The sequence below is a fragment of the Arachis ipaensis genome, chromosome B10 (genome assembly GCF_059453495.1).
Source record: "Arachis ipaensis isolate K30076 ecotype BB chromosome B10, ASM5945349v1, whole genome shotgun sequence".
NCBI lineage: Eukaryota > Viridiplantae > Streptophyta > Magnoliopsida > Fabales > Fabaceae > Arachis > Arachis ipaensis.
The window spans coordinates 11257824-11283015 of NC_142435.1; the positions used below are offsets into that span (position 1 = coordinate 11257824).

Below are 25192 nucleotides of genomic sequence, written 5' to 3' on the forward strand. Positions count from 1 at the left end.
CTTGGTATAATACAACCCAGATGAAAGTGAGGGTAACTTTTCTAATATAACATTTTTATTTAAATCATGAGTTGTGATACATAAATACTCATGATTTTCCTCATTCATTGTTTCAATATGATATCCATTTCGGCGAATATCTTTGAAACTCAACAAGTTCCTCAGAGACTTGGTAGATAATAGTGCATTATTTATTACAAATTTTGTTCCTCCAAGAAACAAAATTATAGCTCTTCCGGAGCCTTCTATCACATTGCCCGAGCTAATAATAGTATTAACATACTCTTCTTTTGGCATAAGATTGGTAAAATATATATCACTTTTAAGAATAGTGTGTGAACTTGCACTATCCGCAAGGCAAATATCTTCAGAATATGTCCTTGCCATTTTTCTTCAAAGACAAATGATAATAAAAATAAAATGAGTAGAAGTACATGCACAGTAAAATTATTCACATGAATACTTAACAAACACATACACATATTAAACTATTCCATCATTGATCAAATAGCCAATATTTCCTTTAGGATCCTCAAAGAAATTAGATACATTATAATGAGTGGTGGAATTTTCATAATTTGAAACAAAATTTGTTTCCTTTCCTTTGTCATCCTTTTTCAAGGATGCTTGATAAAGATCAACTAGGTGCTTTAGGGTACGACAGGTACGTGACCAATGGCCCTTTCCACCATAACGGAAGTATTTATCCTCAATTGATATATTTTGCCCATTGTTTCTTTCTTTATCCCACTTCTGGTGAGATCTTTTCTTGTGAATATAATTTCTTTTCCTTCCATAATTTTTCTTGTTATCAAAATCTTGCCATTTACCTCTTCTGGGGTTATAATTTGTCGCATTTGCTTCAGGAAATGGGGCGGCGCCAGCTGGGCGCGCTTCATGATTTCTTAAGAGCAACTCATTGTTGTGTTCAGCAACAAGAAAGCAAGAAATTAGCTCAAAAAAATTTTTAAATCCTTTTTCTCGATACTGCTGCTGCAGGAGCACATTCGAGGCATGGAAGGTCGAGAAAGTTTTCTCTAACACATCGGGCTTAAGGAAGTATCACCGTCTTTTGATGATTGTACATTTCTTCAAGGTCTTTCCACAGATCTGCAGGATCTTTTAATGTAGGATATTCATTTTTCAATCATACGTCAAGATGACGATGAAGGAAAATCATGGCCTTGGCTTTATCCTTCTGTGATGCATTATTTTTAACCTTAATGGTATCTCCAAAATCCATTGAATCGAGATGGATTTCAACATCCAGTATCCATGATAAATAATTATTTTCAGATATATCAAAAGCATTATATTCAAGATGAAAGAGATTCGACATAATAAAAATTTATTACCTGAAGTCTTCCTAAAATTTCGTTAGAGTTTCGTGCTGATAACGTGTTGTAAAATAAATAAGGAAGAAGAAATAAAATAAAAGTATAAATAGAAAATACTACTATTAGTATTTACCAACACTATTATACTACTATAATAATAATATATTAATATTATATTAGTAGTATACGAAGAAAGTAAAGAAGTGCTTTATATAAGAAAGAGAGAGAAAGTATTTGCTTTTTATTGCTTAGTGTAATTTGCTTCGTATCATATTCTTATTTAAAGGCACATAAAAATTGTACTTTCAAATGTAATTAAATATGATTTTCATTTGATAAAACCAAATTCTGTATCGAAAAGGTTGGCCGCCCAAGATTGTGAAGAAAGTCACAATTCATTAAATGGGCATCCACCCATGCTTATCACAACAAATGAAACTCCTAAGTTATAATTAATAATGTGAGCGATTCATTAACATTTTTTTTGAGAATATGCTGAATATATTATAATCTAATTAATGTTCAAACAAAAATTATGTATAAATTAGATGAAATATGATAGTTTTTTTTTTTATATTTTTATAAAGATATCTTTTACTAGTATTTAATATTTAGTATTAAGATATTTTAGTAAAATTTGTGTATAGATCATGTCTAGAAAAAACAATAAAGCTATGCACACAAATATTTTTTAGGGTATTAAATTGGTCTTCTCTGTTTTTAGTCTTTAAGGTTTAAAGTGTCCTATTTGAATCCAAAAAAGTTTCATTTAGCATCAATTTAGTCCCACAGTGAAGTCAAAGTTAAATAATTAATAGAATGTCCTACATAACAACAGTACAAGAACAAAATTGATAATTTGGAGAACAAGTACAAGCTTCAGAGGTACAAAATCAACCGTGGATGCATCAATACATTTATTTATTATTTTTCTTATAATATAAATAAAATATTTTCTGTAGAACTAAAGAGAATGATAAATAAATGTATTGATACATCAACGATTGATTTTGTGCCTCTGGAGCTTGTACTTGTTCTCCAGATTATCGATTTTGTTCTTGTACTATTGTTATATAGGACATTCCGTAAATTATTTAACTTTGACCTCACTGTGGGACTAAATTGATGCTAAATGAAACTTTTTTGGATTTAAATAGGACACTTTAAATCTTAAGGATCAAAACAGAATTACGCCCAAACATAGGGACCAATTTAGTATTTTACCCTATTTTTTAAATCAAGTTTTTAACCAAATCACTGCGTGTTTTTTCTCTTTCGTACTTATGCCAACGACTGCTTCTTCTTCTTCTTGCTATTGTTGTTTATTTTTCTTCTTCCTCTTCTGTCTCTTTCTATTCTTCCTTCTCTTCTCCTTCTTTTGTTATTGTCGTCGTTGCCACTACCGTTGTCTTCTCTTTGTTGTTGTTGTTTAATTTCTTTTCTTTATTTTGTCATCATCTTCCTTTATTATTATCATCGTCCTTGTCATCTTCATTTTTTCTTTTATATATATTCAGAAAATTGGAGCACAAAATTTTTGATGTACAATACATAAGTTTTTATGCACAACATACAAAATTTAATATATAGCACACAAAAATTTAAAGGACTACACGTCTAGAATATAGAGTATTGACACAAAATCAACAAAATAAGTACAGTATAAAATTTTCGATGCAAAATTTTAGTTCACAATACAAAAATTTGGTATTCAGCATAAAAATTTGGTGCTCAGCATATAAATTTTTGAAGGACCATATGTCAAACATTGACACCGAACTAATAAAATACGCACATCACATAAATTTTGGTGTAAAATACATAAATCTATATACATAGCACATAAAATTTGATATGGAGTAAATAAAATTTGAAAGATTATATACCTAAATTTTTGAGTAACCCAACTAATAAACTATATTTGCAGTCAAAATTTTATGTATTATGAAATTTTTTTTTTTTTGTATTATATACAAATATTTATATGCTATGTATAAAAATTTTTATACTATATCAATAAATTTATATTATATACAAAATTTTTTGTATTATATCAATAAATTTTTGCATTTCTCTATAAAAGACTTATATGCTATGGAAACACGAAAAAAAAAATTAAAAATAATGATATATATACAATTTTTTTTGTTAAATTTTTGTCAACTTAATTAAATTTAATTACAAAAATACTTAAAAAAAAATTTGTTTATGGTCCAAAAAATTGAAATATGTCTAAAACATATTTTAAATATGGTAAAAACTTAGGTACAATACGTAAAATTGATAACTGTAAGAACTGTAAAATAAAAATATAATAAAAGTAGTCAATTTATTTAACTGTTCAACTATTAATTTTATATAAAGTTAGCTACACTCACCTTTAAATATACCAAAAATATGTTACATGGTCAAGAAAAAGCATAATTATATATTGCTATCTCATCTGTGACGTGACATGTTCATTAATTCAAACAATAACTAAGAATAAGACCCCCAAAAAAAACAATAACTAAGAATTAACATTATAATACCAACAAGATCCTAAAAGGTACAAATTGTTAAAGAAAGCATAACTAAAATATTATTAATATAAGCTTATTTTATTCTCTTTTTATTTTGAAAGCATTGAATAAACATTTTTATGCAACAAAGGCAGCCTGTTTAAGAATCGAAAGTTTTACGTTAATAATTACATAATCACGGTTGTGGACAAAGAGCGTAGTTTCAGTCGCTGAACGAAGCGCGTAAGAGGAATATTCTGTGCGGAGTTGTGTTTCTTCTTCCTTTACGCCACTGTGATGGAAAAAAAATGGAGGGAGAGAAAGAGAAGGAGCGAGAAGGAGAGGGAGACGGAGTGGCGTAAACTCAACACACTCTCTCTCTCTAACCCCGCCAACCTCGTTTCTCTCTCTTTCTCTCTCTTCCGATTCGATCGCCTTAGCGTTCGATCGTGCCCATGCTACAGAATCCTATTTCCCTCTCTGTCTCTTCAATTTGAAACCGTTTTCATATTCAATGTCTGCCTGGTATGACCATTTCTCATTCCTCTAAATTTTTCTTTTCCTTTTTGGGTCATTCTTACATTTTTCTCTAGATTCATGTGTGTGAGTAACGAAACTTTCGTAGATTTCGATGACTCATTTCTCTTCGTTATTTTCATAACAAATTTGAGAAAAACAGATATACCCAGTTGGCTCTATTTTGTAGCTTCAAGCTCAATTTTCAATTTTTCTTCCATTTTTCATTGGTTTCCGTGCAGATGGGCATTTTTAGTTTGGTCACATTTTTTTTTTGGATATATTCTTCTCCTTCTTCCCATTAAAATATGCGTTTTTTTTTTCATTTATTTTAAAGTATTATTGTGTATGATTGGATCTGAAGATGAGTGGATCAAGTTAGGAACATGTGCTTCTTTTCTTGGCTGCATGTTCTGCTTAATATTATATTACTCTAACTTGTCTTTGCTTGCTGCTCTTGCTTACTGCCACGTTGTTTTCTTTTAGATGAGTTATATGAATCTCTGACTTTGTTTTCTTTCTTGTTTGGCTAATGTATTACTTCTACTTTTACTACGGTACTACCAGTTGCAATTGGGCCTCAAACTGATCTGCTAAGGACTCAAATATACTCAAATAGCAATCTAGTGAGTTTCTCATCCTCTTGGTTAGTTTGGTGCATTAAAGGTTATCCTTTGCATTTCACTTGTGTTTTCAGCTGCCTGGATGTTAAGTATATTGGTTAGAAGAACTGGGCCATTTCCAGGAATTTTCTTTCTTAGATAACTGATTTCGAATTTTCATTGGGTTATTATTTCTTAGTTCCTAGATAATTGACCTATGTATATTATATCAATATCAAGACCAATGATTTTGACTCAGTAACTAGATGGGCCGAGCTCTTTTTGTCTTAATTGGGACAATAGTCCAGAAAATGTTTTCAGTATGAACAGTTTTAAGTTCCTTTAGCTATTGCAATTACTTCATGCGTATATAAATTATGTTTTGGGGAAAAGAAAGGGTGCTCATAACTCAGATGTTGGTATTTTGATGTCATCAGGAATTTAGGTCTCTCCATATATAGGGAATTGGTTTCTCATGAAAAACTTGGAGAAACCTTTGGTAGTGAATGGAATAAGTTAAGACGTTTTATGCCATGTTGCAAGTTGTGTAAATTTGGATTTGATCACAGAAACTTGATGAATGTGTTTTTTATTGCAAGAGCGGAAAATTGGTGTTTTTTCAGTTTTTCACTTCTTCTCTTCATTCCTGTTTAGATATTTGGGTAACATCGATTGCTTTCTCTCTCATGTCCTTCTGGATTTGTTTGTGAAACTGAATTTATGATTTACCATCATTGAACCTTTGATATCACATTCAAGCTTTGTGCCACTTACTCTAATTTCCTTAGATTATGGGTTAAGTAGTGTTATTATTATAATTCTTCAATACAGTACTGATTTCCTTTAATGTAGTTTGACCGTGTTGTCTTTTGAATTACAAAGTCAGAATGTCTTATTTTTTTTCCCTTTCATATTTTGCATTTTGAATCCCAGGCTCTGTTGGGAAATAAAAAAATGGCAAAAGGAAGCAGGGGACAGCGTAGGAATGCTTCGCATAGGTATAGATCTATCCCATACCTGCTGCCTACTTGCAAGAAGAATATTTGTGAGGATATGTGCCCAAAGAAATGCTCTGAAGCCTTGGATAAGAGGGAGTGGAAAGATGTCACATGTTCTGTGTGCATGGAGTACCCTCACAATGCTGTTCTTCTCCTTTGTTCTTCACATGACAAAGGTTGCCGTCCCTATATGTGTGGGACTAGCTTTCGTCATTCCAACTGCCTCGATCAGTACAAAAAAGCATACACTAACATTATATCAACAAATAATCAAGGTGCATTACAAGATTCAAACTCCCTTGCTGGGGAGAAAGAAGTCTTAAAGCTTGCATGCCCACTATGCAGGGGACAGGTGAAAGGTTGGACTGTTGTTGAACCTGCTCGGGACTATTTGAATGCAAAGAAAAGAAGTTGCATGCAAGATAATTGCTTGTTTTCTGGGAATTACAAAGAGTTGAGGAAGCATGTGAGGGCGGAGCATCCCCTGGCACGTCCCCGTGCGGTTGATCCCGCTCACGAGCAGAAATGGAGATGGCTTGAGTGGGAGCGTGAACGTGACGATGTGATCAGTACAGTAACATCAACCATGCCTGGGGCAATGGTTTTGGGAGACTATGTCATAGAAGGACGCCAAAACAACATTGATACAGATGAAGATGAAGAGGATGCTTCTGTTGATGTAGATGGTGCTGATAGAAATGGTAGAGTTCAGATGAGCATAGAAGCCATGAATTTATTCCTCCGGCTACATTCAGCTCGGCAAGGGAATAGGAACCTTGACAACTTAAATTTACAGTTTAGACCGGGATCAAGTCAGAATGGGGCACAGCATTCCACTTCTATTGGTGGGATGGAATTTGCCAATGAAGATGCTAGAAATAGTGAAGTTAATCATCATGATGAATCACTGGTTAACCACCTCCATCACCATGGCACTGGCAGAGTTCTACTCCATCGCTCAGGCCGGAGACACAGACAGAGAGAAGGACATGCAGCTCAGGGTAGCTGAAGATGATGCTGGAAGCAGGATATTGGAAAAGGAGAAGTTTGGTAGGCATATATATGATTTGAATCTTTAGCATCATAAATTGGGTAGTTTCCAGATCCAAAAGAAAAGCTAGGTAGTTTTAATAACAATCGCAGGTATTCTTTGCAAGGATCTTAGAAATCAGAAATTGGGCATTTATGTTACGGGGTAATTTCTTTTACTTGTACATTCCTACATTCTTTCTATTATACACATTTCATTATGAAATTTACTCGTGTAAAGGTTTGATTGAGGTCTTTAATCTCAAACTAATATTCATGCAAACGATTGGTAACAAGCAGTTTCAGCAAATTACAAAATCTAAAGTTCGATGATTTTGCTTTTGATGCAACATTATAGTAAAAAGTTACACATTAAAAGAAATTGGAGGAATTAATCATGATACCTAATTTCATTGGAATGTGGACATTTTTAAGTTGAGATCCCTTAGAACTTTGAAGCACAAAAAGTGATATAAGTTTACAAATATATTTACTTCAAAAATTTAAAAATTCATACTCTTAGTTTTCAAAGAATTTTACTTTATCTTTAAAGAAAATCGTACCAGTTTGATAACATGTAGATAACTTGGAAAAATAGCTAATAAAATTTAGTTCTAGTTCCAGGAGTTCATGTTCTTAGTCTGATCACACTTGGATTTGATTGGCATTTCCATAACTAATTGATACTAGAATAATATTCACGCAATGCGTGGAGAGCTAAATTAATTATATTATATAGTATAAATTGAAAATGCTATATATATTGCTTAGGGATATATTAGATAATATGTAAATTAATATTAAATTTAGAAGTTAATTTGTAAAAAGTATTGTCCAATATATTTATTTAATTTGACAATTTATATATAATATTATTATTCAACAAAAAAGATATATAAAGAAAAAATATACTATTTTAATATAGATAATAATTGTGCTCAACCGTTATTTTGTAATTCAATTGAATAATAATATGAATTATATTTAATTGATTAAGAAGTTCAAAATTTTGTCTAGTAGCATATCAAAATTAATTTAAATTTTATAACGGTTGATGATAAATGATAATTTAAAATAAAAATTAATTCAAAATTTAATAATTATAAAAAATAAAATTAAGCATAAATTAAACTATAAGTAATAAAAATATTCAATTGAAGTTTATTTACCTAATTTTATATAATTATTTATTTTTTTTAAATAGTTACTTTTATTTTTTTTCTTTTTTAGGTTATATTTAAATATTATGATATAGTGATGAAACTATTAGATAAAATACAAATATGAATATTATTAATGTTTTGATAATTAAAAACGACATTCAATTTTCTAATTAATTTTCATAAATCATGACAATATGTATTTTCAACAATATTGTTATAACTAAATAATATTAAAAAAATATAAATTGTTGAAAGAAAAAAAAATGATATATAGACGACAAAGAAATTAGATAATTTATAAATACAATTACATAAAAAAAATAAAAATATTAATGAATATTGAATACAATTACACAATCACCTAATACATACATTTAGAAAATTTAGAAAAAAAACTATGATCATTAATCAAATTCTAGTTGTGCAAAAAATTAGCAACAATAGAAAAAAAAAAGTGAAAGAAGTATGAAATTATGTGAGAGCTGATAAAAAAAAATGTGTGAATTAGCCACTTAAATTAATGCGACATAATGCAAAGATATAAAATTGTGCTCTCAAGTTGTGGGAATTAATCATCTAAGCTGACGTAATATAATAGTAGAAAGCTAATAATACGTCTAGAAACTATCTTGAGCTCTGTTTTAATATATTATTAATAGATTGTTTAGATGCAAAGGAATTGAAAGATTTTCCACTAGAATTTTCCAATCAGCGGGTGACGATCCAACTATTAGAGCTTTTAAATGATTCCAATATATGAGTAAGGCATTACATAATCATGATTTATTCTCTACATTAACGGTGCTCTGATCTAGCTGTTGGTGTACAATGACAAATTGTACAATAAAAATACAAATTAAATGGATGGTTAGAAGTTAGTGCTGTAGGATTAGGTTTGGTTAGTTGGCTTGGTGAATTGGGATTTGTATTTCTTTCCGGTAATGTAGGATCAAATTCCTATTTTCTTGGGATTAAGCATGATACATAGATGAACTTCTTGACAGCATATCAAACAAGGGTGGTTGTGTAAGAGCTTTGTTTGAGGCTAAATATTCTTCTTCCTCCAAATCCCAGTAGGAACACCATAACATATTGGAGATGCCCCTGTCAGAAAAGGAAGGGTGCAGACTTCACGTGCTTGGCCCATGAAAGCTCCAATTTTAGGTCGGTGACCACAGTTGATCCTAGGTGAATCAGTTTCTGTCGATTCTTGTACTTTCTTCCTTGCACCTTTCCTCTTTGCTTTACCCTTTAAGTTCATCGCCTCAAATTCCTCTGATAATAAGTTACACTGGAAGCATTCCTTTGGAAGATCAGACCTCTGTTTCAACCACGCATCAAGCATAGCCTTACCAAATCTATCTATATCCTTGTCTGTCACTTCCCACAAATTGGCAACAATAACCGGAGAACCAGCCAACAGATATGACAAGGGAACACCTTGTGGCACATAGTTCCCCTGCAAGGTCAATGAACCACTGCTGCACCCCATTAGTAGCGTAGCAGCACATTTCTCTAGTTTCTGAATCTCGTGCCGCGGAATGTATTGTGCTCCTGTGAAGATGCATTCAAACACCTTAAATATATTTACAACCGGAAACTATAATGTATCATATCTATAAATTTTAAGACATTTAATAAAGCTTTACCACTGCCATGCCCAAAGTATATGAAAAGGTCATGACTTGTTAATGCTGAAGCTAGTTCTTTGACGGTAGGTTTGGAACCTGCCTTTCCCTGAAAAGTAACAATGAGAAGACATGATTATTCATTGGATCACAGACAAAACAATCAGCAATACAAAAGTCTATTAACAATTTACTTTGGTGAAAGTACAAACTACTAAAATACCTCAAGATTTTGATCTCTAAACCAGTTCTCAAATTCAATTTGAGTGCGAGAGAGATCACCATCCGGATTCAATAAATAGAAGGCATCCAATGGATCTATAGAAGGAAAAGATACTAGGTTTCTTCCCTCCTGTTCCTGATGGATGCCACTGATATCAAGGACAGCAGAGATGCTGCTAACTGAAGGCATCCGATAAACTTCCAGGTTTCTTAATATGGGCAAACTTTCCCAAGGAAGCATCTGTCAGTGGTGGAAATAAGCAATCTGATTAGGTTTGTTGAAAATGCTGCTACTTTGAATGCCAGCTAGGGAGCACATAGATCAATTATATTAATTTTGGAAACATAGAAAATGAAACATTTTTAGATAGAAGCATGAACTACAACTTAAACATGAGGAGGCATTATATTAATAATAAAAGGTACCATATTACTAAATGATAAATTCCAAAACATCCAGAAAGTAGAACTTGAAACTAATTCCTAACTACCATTAGGTCAGAAAGAACTTAACTTACCTGCACCTCATAATCCAACACAAGAATTACTGGCTCTCTATTAACAGTGTCATCAACTTCCAGCACTTCTAATGCGTCATTTAACAGCTGAAAAGCGACCTCAGATGATACTCTAAACTCATTGGCAGCATTTAACAATATCCCACTCCTTGCTTCATCACAATAACCTACTTTAGAAACGTAACAGTCTTTCCTTGAGCATAGTTGTGAAACAATTGTTTTCCCTTCACTAACATATTTAGAGCCTCCAAGAATAACCTTAAGAAGACTCTCATTTACATCTATTTTGCACTTCGATCTTAGATCATTCACAAGATTCTTGAGCACCAAGTCAAAGTTCTTGCAATTCAACCATTCTCCAAGAAGCAAGCATTTCCATGGGCCAAACCACAAGTCTTCAATGTTCCTGGTAAGGTATGCCAATTTTAAGAAGATTTGAAAATTACTTTGCTATAATTTTAAATTACTACTAGTCATATCCAAGATGTTAATGTGCATAGTGGCATATTTAACCTTTTGTATATCCCTTGAAAAGAGTAGAAAAAGTGGCTATTGCATTGAATACAAGCAGCACTACTATGGTGAAATGGAGCAATAGATGTGTTTGGGACTTGGGTATTTTGGAGTACCCAAAGTTCCACAACAAGTAGTATATGATGCTTGATATTGTATTTAAAGAGCATGGTTCTTCTTCCTTAATAGCTAGCTTTTAAGGTGTGGTTCTTAACTTTACTCAGGTGCTTAACAATATGCATGGTAGCAAAAGCCCAATTTAAGCAAAGCTAATGCAAATCAGCTCATAAAAATCATAAGCAGTAGCACACCTCAACAATTCATCAAGACGGTGGTCAAGGTTTTTTCTTCTCTTCCACCATAAAATTCTATTCTGTGGTGTATCTTCAAAAGGAGATAGTGATGACAAGTAATTCTCTTCCAAGATTGTTCTGAATGCTGGAGCAACATCATCAACTGCTGTGAAACCCCACGGACAATGCCAATTTTCACTAGGTTTTTCAAGAAGTGTACCAGTTATAAGATCATCCTCATTTGAATCTGGCAAATAGAAGTTATAAATTATCTGTTAGACAAAGATAAGCTTAATACTTACATGAGATGCAGACTATGTCTAAAGAAATTAGGTACCTTGCAAAATAGAATCTAGAGGCAGTAACATTACAATGGGTTCACTCTTAAAACTCAGTCGTGAGACCTGCATCCATACTTTAACACTTGTAGGATAAAGCAACAATTCCTGAAGTAAACTAGCATAATCATGTCCAAGAAAACTTATGCAGATTATTGTTGTAGATGGCAGACTAGCTAGAAACTTTTTCACATATTCTGCAAGATCTGCAGAGGTATCAGGTACAAGCCTGCAGGAAGTAACATGTACAGAGAGAATTGCATTTGCTTCAGGTTATGTCAACTGGAGCTTCATTTCTTATGCAACAAGAACAACTGTTACCTGAGTAAGTTGAATGAGCCTTCTTGCTTGCAAGATTTAGATATATATGAACCCTGAAATTGAACATGTGATTAATACTTGATGGGATGTAATTGTCACATACCATAATTACAAATGTCACTTCAGAGCACCTAGTAACAAGAATTCATCAATGTTTCACTGATAGCATGAATCACTCTTGGGTTACTAAATTACTGACAATGTCTAAATTTTTAAATAAATTTGTGTCATCTAGATTGCACACAAACTAACCATTGCATGTGTATAGCTTAGATGTAAGTGCTACAATGCACAACTCATGCCTGTAAGCAAGCTGTAACTCAGTCAAAGGATTACTTAGAGACTTAGAGGACAAAATAAACACAATTCTATAGGAATTAGTATACTGAGAAATACACATGATGATGCCCAAATCAGAGCACAAATTTACAAGAGAAATTCCCATTTTCTGAACCAACTAGTGTTTTGTTCCACATGTCAACATTTAAAGCTGAAGCCTAGATAAAATTCCATAATATTTGATAGTCACAGAGAAACGAGTCTTGACAAGGGACTGTACCTTGCATCTCCCAGTTAGATTTGAAAGAAATTGGTGAGTATAATGAGTTCCAATTGAAGCTTGGTGGAAATACGAAGCCCAATAATTTTCACTCAAAGTTTGGCTAAGAGATGACATAGAAATTTGCTCCCTCAAGGTGGAAACATGTATTACAGCAAGTAATTTAGACACCTGTTGCAGCATCATTATCATCATAAGGTCATGACCAATCCAAATGTCAAAAAGGAAACATAGTAAGAAACTATAAAGCTCAGAAAGAGGATTAAGCAACTAAATATTCAGCTACAAAATACGAAGCATCAACGATTATCTAACCATATAGACCTGTTGTGCAATCTGCATTTAGAGATAGTTATAGTTTCCCCAAAAATTAACCAAAAACCTAAATATTACACTGACTTTTTGTCAGAGATAGATGCAATGCAATGTATATATAATTAAGGCTCTTATATAATTTTAATCTATATTATACATATTACAATACTAGTGTATAGTGCATATTAATCCACCATTATTTATCAAATGTTTGCAATAAAAACTAGTGTATAGTACTTTGCACTCTAAGAGGTCTTGGGTTAAGTCAGAAATTAAAAATATTTTTGTGAATATACATGACAAAGGACATTTTAGAAAAAAAAGTGTGCACCAAACTTCTCCCAATCCCCATTATCTATAATAGATTAGTAGATATGTATATTCTTTAAAATATATATTCTTCATATAATCATATTCAAATTTTGTTTGATTCCTTGAATCCTCCAAAAAGCAATCAGCACTTCCACAAATTTACTAATTACTATCAAGGAAAAGTATCCAGTTTATAACAACCAATAAAAATATTAAATTAATTTAGTGAAAGATTGTAATGAGTAATAACAACATGAAAATGGAGAAGTATGACCTTCTGAAAAATAACAGAAACCTCACGAGAGAGTATGAAGGCTACCATCAGCCAAGAAGCCAGGTCTTCAAACCTGATGGAATTTACATTACGGAAAATGTTCCTGTAAGGTAAAATCAAAATGTAAAACTTCTAGAGTTAGTTATTCATAAATATGTTCCTGGAGCAGCAACCATAACTAAGTAGGGGCTACCCTACTTTAAAATTTAATATATTCAGACCTCAAAATCTGAACAATAATAATCAGTACACATACCTTGCAGCCTTGGAGTGATAGCATTTCAAAGAATACCAACATATTTCATAAAGTATTTCTGCACGTTCAATTGTAAATACATCTCCTGGGATCTCCTTTGGGACCATGAGCACAAAATAATCTAAAGGAATAGAGGAGAATGTTTGGTAGAATGGATTTCTGCTGGCTAGAACTGATACACTTCTTAGAAGAACTTTATGAACTTCATCAATTTGATTGGGATATGCAAAGCATTTCACTGTGGTTCAAGTTCAACAATCACATCAGAAGGAAGAACTAAACAACTGTATGCCACAAATAAATACTACATGACTTAGACATCAAAGAACAGAAATTTATCAAGTATAAAGCAAAGCAAGTTATGAGTCAACTAGTCTGCAATTTCACATTCCTGGAAAATCAAGATCTTGCATGCAGAATAGCAGAAGTGCTCTCAACTGAAGCATCCTATCCCATCAACTATGAAGAAAGAAGAGTCCACAAAAATAACAACTACAAGTAAAAGCGATGCAACTATAGCTCTTGACTGGCAGCTACCAAAGTAAGCAAAAGCACATTATCATTGTGAAAGGCAAAATATCTTGAAAGGATTGATAACCACCGCCAATAGATGACCATTGAAAATGCACAAATTCACACAAGAGCAGAGCAAAAACAGAAGATATGAAACAGCATCCGTACCTAATCGAGTAAGCAACTTCATTGACATTTTTCTCCGGACAAACTCCCATTTCAGATTAATAAAATCAGTTAGTAAACCAGATTCCAAGACTTCTGAAGGAAGACAGTGCCAACACCTCATTTTTGAGAAAATGCATGTTGCAGCAGTATTCAAATCTGACTCCTTCCTGTTTAGCATACAAGATGGATTGGAAATAAAATTTCCATCCACACTTTGTACAACTTCTGACTTGCTGGAAATGCTTATATCTTGATTTTGTGAAGCTCGATATTTAGAACGGGTTATCCTTGGTTTATTCTCAATAGACAAATTTGTATCCTTTGTTAAAACCTTTGCTGCATTCTTTAGCTTTTTATTTTTCTTTTCTCCAATCTTGGATGCTGGCCCTGCTTTCATGGATTTCCTCACTTTTTCACCCATTTCATTCATTGTAGAGCAAGTACAAGTTTTAGCAGAACCACATTTAACATCCATTGCAGTTTCATCACTGCCATTGTCAGGACAGCTAAGAGAGTTTTTCCACACAGAAAGATTTAATTTATCTAGAGCTGATGTGAACCAATATTTTGCGGTCTTTCCATTAGTAGTCCCTTCACAACTGTCAAATTTACTTTGACACAAATCTCCAAAAAAGTGATTAAGTGTCACCTCAAGAATCAGTTTACACTTTGAGCAACACAACATTGTGTCGCTTTTCTTCAAAATTTCCTGAGCACTTTGAAGTTCCTTTTCTGCTAAATCCCAGTGTCTTTTCTTAACATAGAGCTTTCCTAGCAAATTACATCACAAAAACGACAAAACAACTTTATACCACTGAGAATGAAAAGTTATAAATCAAAGGGAGAAATTCTACAAATGATTTTAATACCTAAGAGAGAAGAGAAAGCAACGGTAAACAAAGGCAGCTGCAGTGAATCAGATATGGCTTTCCCCCACTGGAGATAAGTTTCAGATTCAGTTGCATCTCCGATCATTTCAAGGATAATTCCTACCTGCATAGATGGATGAAATTGAATTGTAGTGCATAACAGGATACCACCAATTCACCAAATAGATTTGATTCAAAGTACAAGATAGATGATGTCACAAAGTCAAACCTGAAGAGTGCTCTCTAGATAACACTGCAATATTTTCCATGGACTAAGATAAAATTCTTCCAAGTTCCATGATATAGAATCAAATAGCAAAGTTTCCCTAGCAACTGATTTGCTCACTTCAATTCTATCAACTCCATCCCTAAGATTCTTAGAGAAATCAACTATTACATTGTGCTCTTCATTCATCTGCTTAACAACGTGCGTAAATTTAAGATGGAAGAGTTTAGAATGTAATTTGTGGGCTTCCTTTGCAAATGAAAGAGCCTAGCAAATAAAACAGAAAAAGAGATACTGTGAGCTGGGGAATAATGTAAGCCAATGCTATATAAACTCAAAAAGAAGAATACAACATGTCCTCCATTGATTAGGTCGACTATAAGTAACATTGTTAGCTCTTGTTACAATTTATGCATGGCCCTAACCTTGAAAAATGGGGCAACCTACCCCCCCCCCCCCTATATAGTTTTTTCTTCATCAGTAAAAAAATTAATTATGCCTTATACTATGTTAGAGTGAAAGATATCTTTATTTCTAACAAGTTAATAAGAAAATTCAACCTATTGCAAACCAGCACATATGGAATGAAATTAACTTGATATATATTCTTTCAAGAAGTCAATTTGAATTGAAAGAAGATAAGACACATCTCCATAGATCTACAGCTAATAGACAAAGAATTTTTAAGTTGATAAAAAAACCGTGTTTTAAGATAATTAAGACATGCTTGAATGAAAAGGTAGAAGCTAGAAGGAGGAAAGTAAAAATGCATTTGGACCTATATAGAGATGTATTAAAATTTTTGAATTTTTAACTTTGATTTAGACCATATCATGAAAGGGACCCCTGGAGCAACTGTTTAGTTTTCTCCATTTGACCTCCCGGTCACAAGTGTGGTGCTTGCCATAGGTTAGATCTCTTACATTACCCAGTGACTACAGCCATTCCCGAAATCCTGTGTAACACAGGAAGTTTGTGCACTGGACTGCCCTTTTTAGACCATATCATGTCCAAATCCATTTTCAAGTTCATGTATGTTTCCACTATTTACCTATTCAACCAAGTTGGAGATAAAATATACACCAGTTTCGCAATCTCTTATTAAAATAGAACAATGAAGACAAGTATGACACATGTTTCAAATAGCACTTATCTATTACTTAAAAAAAATTAAGGCAGCCAATGGGTAACACAAGAATTTAGATTGAATCAAAATTAGTGATACTTACCTCTATTAACCGTCCATTTGCAACAAGCCTTGGGCACAAATCATAGTAAAGATAACCAGCAAGAAAAGTGGAATGATTTGGAACAGAAACCTAGGAGATTAAAAGAGAACAGAGTGATGATTTTGGATAAAAGAGTATGATAAAGTCTTCCTAAAAACGAACCTTACATTTGAAATCAGTTCCAGAGCAGCCTTTTGAACATCATCAGCTGTAATGTCATTTTGAAAAGAGTCTCCACTACAGCAAGAATTTTTATGAGAGCTAGAAAGTAAAAATGAGAAAATCTGCTGAAACCCTATTAATGATGAATGGTTTCCTTGAAGATAACGTGTCCAAGATTCAATATTTGAAAGTTCATTAAAGTGCTCTAATGAATTCTGGAATGCCTCACAGATAGGTGAAACACATAGAGCATGACTTAGCCTTCTACTTTCCCAAAGAAAAGTCAACCACTTCTCAATTGAGACATTCTTCCATTTAAACATTCTACTCAGCAGCTTGTATGCATTACTGGAGAGTTCCATGAAACCCTGGGGATATGCCAACAAAAACCTAAATCTTGTTACTGAACATATTATGCAACAACTCCAGCAACCAATATGACAAAAGAAGTAAAGTGAACCTTCAGTTGTATTAAATCTATTATATTGCAGAGTAGAATCATTATACTGTCAGGCAGATAACAGTCTCCATCCTCAAAGCAACCAAGAGGAGAAATACCCAACCATAGATCCAATGTAGCTTTGACATCTTCAAAGATTTGCTGGTTAATATACAAAACAAAGAAAGCTTACTAGCTTAGCAAAATAAGAAATTCAATAAGACAAAGTATATAATTGATTCTAAGACCATAACTGAGGACAACATTCACCAATGAAATTCCTGTGTCAGCCCCTTCCAAAAATTAAAAGGAGAGAAATAAATAATAGTTTATGTTCTAGTACCTTTGAACTTGGTTCAGCTTCTTGGGTACAAAGTGCACGCATGCAATAGGCCACCGACAACTGATGCTCAATGGCATTTTTATCAGCACCCGTCTCACCAAATATCTCCTTCTATTTAAGAGGAATTGCCTCGAATAAGTAATTTATACAATAGTAAACAATAGTTTACAAATAATAAAGGTTACCATGATAGTTATTGCTTCTGAGAAACATTGAATGCAGTCCCTAAGATCGCCAGTACCACACATCCTTAGTGCCTTTCCCTTTCTAACCAGAGTTTGTGCCTTTTGAAAACAAGTATCTGGTGTGATGTATATATCTTTCAGGAGGATATTTATAATTTTCGTTTGCATTTTCTGACAGAATTCTGCATATTTAAGATTAATTTCCTCATATGCTTGAAGTTCCTACAGCAAACATTCACAAAAGGTGCAAAATCATTACATACATAGCAGCAAAAAATGATGAAATTATATGCAAAGGAAATATCTGCTATGATAGTGAACCTGCTCCAGGATGATGCTAATGTTCCTCTTGGAAAACTCAGTGGAAGATGACAGGAGAGAGTACAAGGTAAGAGAATCAACTCCCTCATCTACCTGCTTAGCTTGTTTACATTCTATCTGCATGACCATATTAAAACAATAAGTCAAAAGAAGTAAACATAAACAGAAAACTGATAAATACTTGAAATTAAATGCTTTGAAACAACACCTTCACCCACTGCTTCAATACAGGAATAGGAGTTGGCAGATCCTGAAACAGATTGTTGGCAGTGGACCAGTTTGTAAGGATCTTAATCACTTTCTTTCGTATCTTAGGACTGCTGATGTCATAAAGAATATCTAAGAGTAGAGCACTTCTTTTGTAAGCCTCTATTACAAACTCTTTCGGAGCCCCTTCCGTGAAATTAGCACAATAACATTTAATACAGATCCAGGATGCTTTGCAACACAGGTTTAGAACCTTAGAAGCCTGCATCAAAATGTCATACATTGTATTTGAGCAACTTTAAGATACATCTTTTCCACATTTTCATTTCTCCCATGATCTACCTATTTGCACTTTTTTTCACAAAATCAACGTCAGTGGTAGAATATGGCAGCCCTACATTATTCGAGGAGCTTTTAAGCAGTTTATGTGTGATTTACTTGCAAACACAAACTTTTAAGTATTTAATTAATTACTAATAGAGTTTTTGAACCTACAAAAAGAACCAGGTGTCTTACTAAATAGTTTGTCGATGCATTGCCAAAGCTTAGTTGATAAAGCAAATAAATGATGAGGAATTTGATTCTTTCTAACCATTCTTATATTTCAATTGAGCTCAAGGACATTGTGTACCTCCAATACAAGGAAGTAACTACAATTTTCAAGTTTTCAACCCAGTTTGGGTTTCATGGAATGCATGGTGGAGTTAAAAAAAAGTCCATTCAAAAACCGTTACTTAATATAGACAATTACTCGTGTAACCTCTGGAAATTAGAGAGTAAATTACCCCTTTTTCATATATTATCGCATAATAAGCCTAATGGTACACGCATTTAACACATGAAATAAATATCCATATATATTAATTTGAATATAGAGAACTAGATAAGTAACTTATCAGTTATCACGTCATTTCTATTCTTTTAGGACTATAAACTTGAGACAAACTTGTGTAATCCTTGAGTACATTTAATGTGTGTTCCAATATATATACTTCAGATTTAAAGTGAGCAATACTACTACCAGCAGCTACTGGTTTATATTAAGTGAAAATACTGTATGCCATCCATGCTTCTCACATCCTGTTTGTTAAAAGTTAACTTAACAAAGCCTTTTCCTACTAGGTGAGCTACATGGATTGTGTCGTGTCCATGCATTGAGATGGGACAAAGTTTTACGTTGGCTGGCACATGTTTAACACAATTCAACATGGATCCAAATTTCGACATTGCGTCATGGACATGACTCAGGATGCGACAAAGTTTGACATGAATTGTCACAGACCTAACACAACCTTACATGGATCCAAAGACGTCATTGCGTCTTGGTCATGTATTGGGATAAAGAAAGGTTTTACATGGGTTGTCGCGGCCCTAACACAACCCCACATGGATTCAAAGATGTTATTGGGTCGTGGGAATGCATTGGGATGCAACAAAGTACAACAGGAGCTATTGCAAGCTTTAACACAACCCTGCTTGTTTTTTCCAAGTTTAGGATTGGCTATGTAAACATAGGTTGGGATACTCTGAAAATTTCATAAGTAAATATATGACATTATATAAAAGATGGTAATGGAAAATAGTATATCAATACCTCATTTGGCTGCTTGTTTCTGTACAAAGCTACAGCAATATTGTAGAGAGAAGCAATTATGTATTTCATCCCTTCAGTATCAATCCATTTACTCGCCATCATCTGCTTAACTAATCTTGTGCTCTCCTGATATGTTGGAAACAAATAAATAAATTGTCAAAACACTAGATCTAATAACAATGTATTTAGAAACTCAGGAAGCCATTTTTAAGTTGAAAAAAATTAGAAATAATAGGCGGACCTGGAGTTTAAGATTAGTTCTGATAGAAAGAGTGAAGGTTGCTAGAGCTACATTAAGCAATGTTCTGCTGTTTTCATCAAATTCATCTGTGTTCTTTTCAGATGTAAAGCTGCAGGGGGAATGAACAAAGTGTATAATCTTTATATTTTTTTGAATTGTCTTATATATGAAAAAGATGTATATTGGTAAACTCTTGGAAACTGCTCTTCAGCATTAACATGACAGGTGAAGATTCTAAATAAACTGTGCTGTATACAATGAAAACAAACAAGAATAGATTGATAATATACACAAAGGACATAAAGTAGAATTAATTTTCAGATATTTAACTGGATGTACCTTAGGCTAGAAAGAAGAATTTGACAAAGGATATAGAATGCATCTTGGACTGTGGACAGCATTGTTATGGCAGAAGCATCATCCTCCTCAGTAACTAACTGCTTCCTTTCTGAATTAACTGATTTAGCAAGTGGTTTGCATAGAAACTTCAATGCCTCTGAGTAAGATGGCAGGTAAGTCATATAAGACTCACAGCCAGAATCTAACCAGGCAAATGCTTGACCAAGCAAAGGTGGCGAAGTCTGTATCATTTTCTGATTTTCCATTAAAGTGCCAAGTAGACATTCAAATTTTGCACTTTCAGAGGCTGCAAGATCTCCAACCTTGGACCTCAAACTGCAGCTAACAAGGAGCAATCCAGCAGCATATAGCCTGAGTACTGAGTTGATAGGTGTCAAAACCTGCCAAACTACCCCAATCAAAGTAGAATACAAAAATTTATCAATTATACAAACAAAACAAGCACCAGAAACATACCTTTTGAAAACGCTCTGCTATTTTGTTCAAATATGCTGCAAATGTATTACAAAAACTTGCATTTGCAGGCTGACATTTGTTGGCACAATAATTTACAAGTTCAATAAATTCTATTCCAGCATTGCCTTCTTCAAGCTGAAAGGAAAAGTATAGTTGATAAATAGGGGAAACCATTCCATGAAGATAACACCATACTAAATTCTAATTAATTAATTAGCTAAATAAAATTGCAAATCTTCTACCTATGTCTAGTCTAAATATAATTTAAATGGTAATAGGCTATGGTAAGTAACTTTGCATGGTTACTTTCTTGCAAGCATTAACATGCAGAATCATTAAATTGTAAGCAGAGATCTCCTATACAATACCTTGCACTCAGAAGCAACACAATCGAATATATCAATAATATACAAGGATTCATCCCCCTGCAGAGCTAACAGTGAAGAGCACATCCTTCGGGCAATCTGCGTTTAAAATTTTATTAGGGCAACAAGTACAAGATTTATCAAAGTTTATATCCAAAACATAAGAAGCGTGTTACCTTGTAGACTTGATCGTTGACCGGAGATTTGACATACTCAGTCAATGTCATGCGGCAGAACGAGACTACCAGATCTTTATCAGAACATGTCTTCCCCAGTAAACTCAAAGCGCATTTGCCCAGATTAATCACTAACGCTTGGTGTTTATCATAAGAACTGGCACCTAACCCCCTAAAACAATAAGTTGAATAAACAAGAAAATTTAATAGCTAATATCAGTTCAGAGCATACAAAGCTGCAATGTGTCCAAAATAAGGCCCTCTGAGCAAGCATTGGAAAATACAAGTTGATGTTTTAATACAAATGGAAGCTGAAACTACTTCAGAAGCTTCTCATTTTTTTTTTCTTTTTCATACAATTATACAAAAAACCGTGCTCTATTTGTCAATAAGCAATATGAAATTACTATTAACAACACAACCTTGCCAGAAAAATGCCGGAACGACAAACACTGACATACCTGAGCCATGGCCTTACTTCCTCCACCAAATCAAGCACCCTCCTGAAGCGCGCATACTCTTTACTAGTCCCCACCGCCGCACACCTCACTAGTGCCACAACAATCTGAACCACCAACAAAGACAACTCCTTATCTTTGTCAGCAACGCCGCCCTTATCTACCTCGGGAAGAATCTTCGCCTTCCTCTTTGTCGATTTCGAAGTAGGCTGAAGATTCTCCAAAATCCGTAAACCTTCAGCTTCTGCGTCGTCAACCCTACCACAAGCTTCGAGACATTGTACCATTCGAACTCTCAGGAACTCAACTGAAAAGGGCTTGGATTCCAATTGAGAAGCCACGGATTCCAAGCAATCCAAGCAGAGCTTGAAAACCTGGAAGAGCTCGAGCACAACGGCGCCGTCGGAGGAACCTGATTTGGAAATGTTAGTGAGGTGTTTGGGGAGAACGGACAGAGAGCTGTTGAGGAATGGAAGAAAACGCTTAGCGAGGGAGCGGATTAGGGTTTGATCGGGTTTGGACTTGGAGGACTTGTTGTTTTTGCTGAGATCGGCGAGGGGACGGAGGTAATCGTAGACTTGTGTGAAAATTCCGGCGGAATCGGCGGATTGGAGCTTCGATATCAAAGAAGATTCAGTTACGGAAGCCATAATCGGTGAACGGAACAATTTGAAGAAGAAGAAGAAGAAGTGTTGTGCGAAGTTCAAAGGGAATGGAAGCAGAGAGGGTGGTCGCTGTTTGGGAGAAGAATGAAAGTGCGAGCTTAATTCCAAAGGCGCCAATGGACACCGCAATTTCACGTTTCATTTCAAATTTTGTTATTGGGCCTCCCACGTTTTATAACGGTCTATCACAATTTTTTCTGTTTTGTTATTGGGTGTTTATTTTCTTGTGGGTTATGATGAAAGTTACATATATTTTTGGACATTAAAGCCAATTTTAAAGAGGGAAATGGAGAGGAAGAGGCTAAACCGAATAGCCCAAAGAGAAAGCGGGCTCGATAGAACGGCAATGGAATCATAACAAAACTTGATAAAAGAAGGGCAGGGAACATCCAAAAAAAAAATTGAAGGCAAGGGAAACACCACCTTTAGTTAACATTTTGATAATATGATTATTTATTATTTAATTTTTATGCATTGATAGTTTAAATAGTTATACACAATCAATCATTAACAATACATGATTAAATATGTGTATAAAACACTAAAACTGCAAATTAAATTAATTTCTAATATCTAATATCCTAAACATTTTGCGTTATTTTAGTCTTTTTTTAAATCTATTAAACATAGAATTCGCGTGGATTCATCTCCGATGTGGAGAGCTCCCCGCGTTCCAGGCCGGCTCTATTCTTAGGTGGATGCTCTCTTCCAGCGTGGCATCTCCTCTTCAAGGGTGCATGTGCTCCTCTGTGATTCCTCTGTCAGCTGTCCTTTTTACCGATTCGCTCACGCAACCTTCCTTCTTCACGGATTTGGTTGAACAGGTAATCATTACTTCGAACCCTAGGACCTTTACCTTCTTCTCCTAATTTTCTTTCCTCTGCCCTACGAAACGTTGTGTGGAAGCTCTGTTTCTTGGGACTTTGCTTCCCCGCCGTTCATCCAGGTTAGGGATTTCTCGTTACAGTCTCAAATTTAAGATCTCCAATCAATCAATCAGGTGCACTCTTTTGGTGCCTTTAGTTCCAAACCTATTTTCCTCTTCATCATTTTTTTCTTTCATTGTGTACATCTTTGTGATCAATTTTGGTATCTCTTAGATAGTTAACCCAAATTTTATTGTCTAGGGTTTGTGAATTTCCTAATTTGCAAATTGTCTATCTGACTTAGTGTGTTTTGGGTTCATGTTCTTGGTTACATTCTTTGGAAGTTGCTATTAATTTGAGTATGGTCTATGAATCTGGTTCATCTTTTTCATTTCATTGTTTAGAATTTGATGTTAATCTGATTATCATTTCTCCTTTTGCTAGCTGTTGAATTATTTGTTGCATGTGATTTGTGTATTTCATCAATTTTTTGGATTTTATAATGATTATAAAGATTGTCTTCTTACTTATGTTTTTTTATATTTATGGATCATGGGTTTGGTTTTGTGAATCATTGTGTAGGTATGGGGTTTCTACCTAATCTACTTCTTTTGTGGTGATGTGATTGACAGAGTTTCTAAAACAAAGTGAGTTGTTAATCTGATTATCATTTCTCCTTTTGCTAGCTGTTAAATTGTTTGTTGCATGTGCTTTGTGTATTTCATCAATTTGTTTTTTGGATTTTATAATGATTATAAAGATTATCTTCGTACTTATATTTTCTTATATTTATGGATCATCGGTTTGGTTTTGTGAATCATTGTCTAGGTATGGGATTTCTACTTAATCTATTTTCTCTGTGGTGATGTGATTGACAGAGTTTCTCCAGTAAAGTGAGTTTATAAACACAACTTCTCCGATTCAAGTTTTGTATTCCCAATTTCATTCTCTCCTATTCAAGTTTTGCATTCCCATTTTCATTCTCATTCAATAATCCTTTTGAATTGTTTGAGTTGAATTTAGGAATTTATAATGTTTTTTGTATTCAAAATCATGCTCTGCTATATATGCTTGATGTCAAATTTTATGAAGCACTCAAATAATTATATCCAAAGTAGACCCATTCATTCCAATATTAAAAACTGATGAATCTATTTTTTTTATTTTGTGTATATTCAACAAATCCATTAAGTTTACATAAAGTAAATTGCTGGTTGTATGTGGGTTGTGTGAATCATTATCAAGGAATGGATTTTTTATCTAATATATTCTATGAGTGGTGATGTGATTAACAGAAATTGATGTATAGCTTTTTGGTCATTTATTTTTATTTTGATTTCAACTCAATTGCATTCCATTTTTTTATTGTTTATGTAAAAATTATTTTATATTTCAACTGTTGCATAGACATGCAGCTCTTTACTCTGAATTTAAGAGGTTCATTGAGAAAAGAATGGCCTTTGTTACACTAAGATGGCATCACGGTACTTTTTGTCTAACTAGGAAATTCCCTCATTCAAAGAGAAATACGTGGAGTAGGTTATCTTCCCTTGAAAATGTCTTCTGCATACATAATGATGTTCTGCCATATATTCTTCACTGAAAATGTGGGAATTCCTATCAAGGTATGAGATTTTTATCTAATCTATTTGGT

At 33.7% G+C, this 25192-nt stretch overlaps 2 protein-coding genes across 2 annotated transcripts; one reads left to right on the forward strand and one right to left on the reverse strand.

The window, feature by feature from the left end:
- Positions 1-4124: 4124 nt before the first annotated feature.
- Positions 4125-7293, forward strand: LOC107623651 (uncharacterized). The gene is made up of 3 exons (XM_088505830.1): positions 4125-4363; positions 4922-4980; positions 5890-7293. The coding sequence occupies exon 3, from the start codon at positions 5911-5913 to the stop codon at positions 6961-6963; it is 1053 nt and encodes a 350-aa protein (XP_088361956.1). The 5' UTR covers positions 4125-4363; positions 4922-4980; positions 5890-5910; the 3' UTR covers positions 6964-7293.
- A 1591-nt stretch (positions 7294-8884) lies between these two features.
- On the reverse strand, positions 8885-22757 carry ESP (separase). Its single transcript, XM_016326285.3, has 27 exons — positions 22011-22757; positions 21550-21721; positions 21377-21472; positions 21009-21143; positions 20532-20932; positions 20193-20301; positions 19952-20077; positions 18359-18619; positions 18151-18267; positions 17830-18051; positions 17645-17755; positions 17323-17463; positions 16868-17230; positions 16701-16790; positions 15475-15738; positions 15246-15369; positions 14377-15147; positions 13696-13933; positions 13440-13542; positions 12539-12709; positions 11980-12032; positions 11658-11887; positions 11339-11567; positions 10515-10920; positions 9998-10237; positions 9796-9883; positions 8885-9700 (listed from the first exon to the last, which is right to left on the reverse strand). Exons 1-27 carry the CDS (start codon positions 22655-22657, stop codon positions 9192-9194), a joined length of 6417 nt encoding a protein of 2138 aa, XP_016181771.1. The 5' UTR covers positions 22658-22757; the 3' UTR covers positions 8885-9191.
- Between the last annotated feature and the right edge of the window lie 2435 nt (positions 22758-25192).

Coding starts and splice junctions, on each gene's coding strand:
- LOC107623651 (XM_088505830.1), top strand. CDS start 5,911: ATGGCAAAAGGAAGCAGGGGACAGCGTAGGAATGCTTCGCATAGGTAT.
- ESP (XM_016326285.3), bottom strand. CDS start 22,657: ATGGCTTCCGTAACTGAATCTTCTTTGATATCGAAGCTCCAATCCGCC. Junction 17,464..17,644: donor AAGCTGAACCAAGTTCAAAG/GTACTAGAACAT, acceptor TATATTAACCAG/CAAATCTTTGAAGATGTCAA. Junction 15,739..16,700: donor CAAATGGACGGTTAATAGAG/GTAAGTATCACT, acceptor TTTATTTGCTAG/GCTCTTTCATTTGCAAAGGA.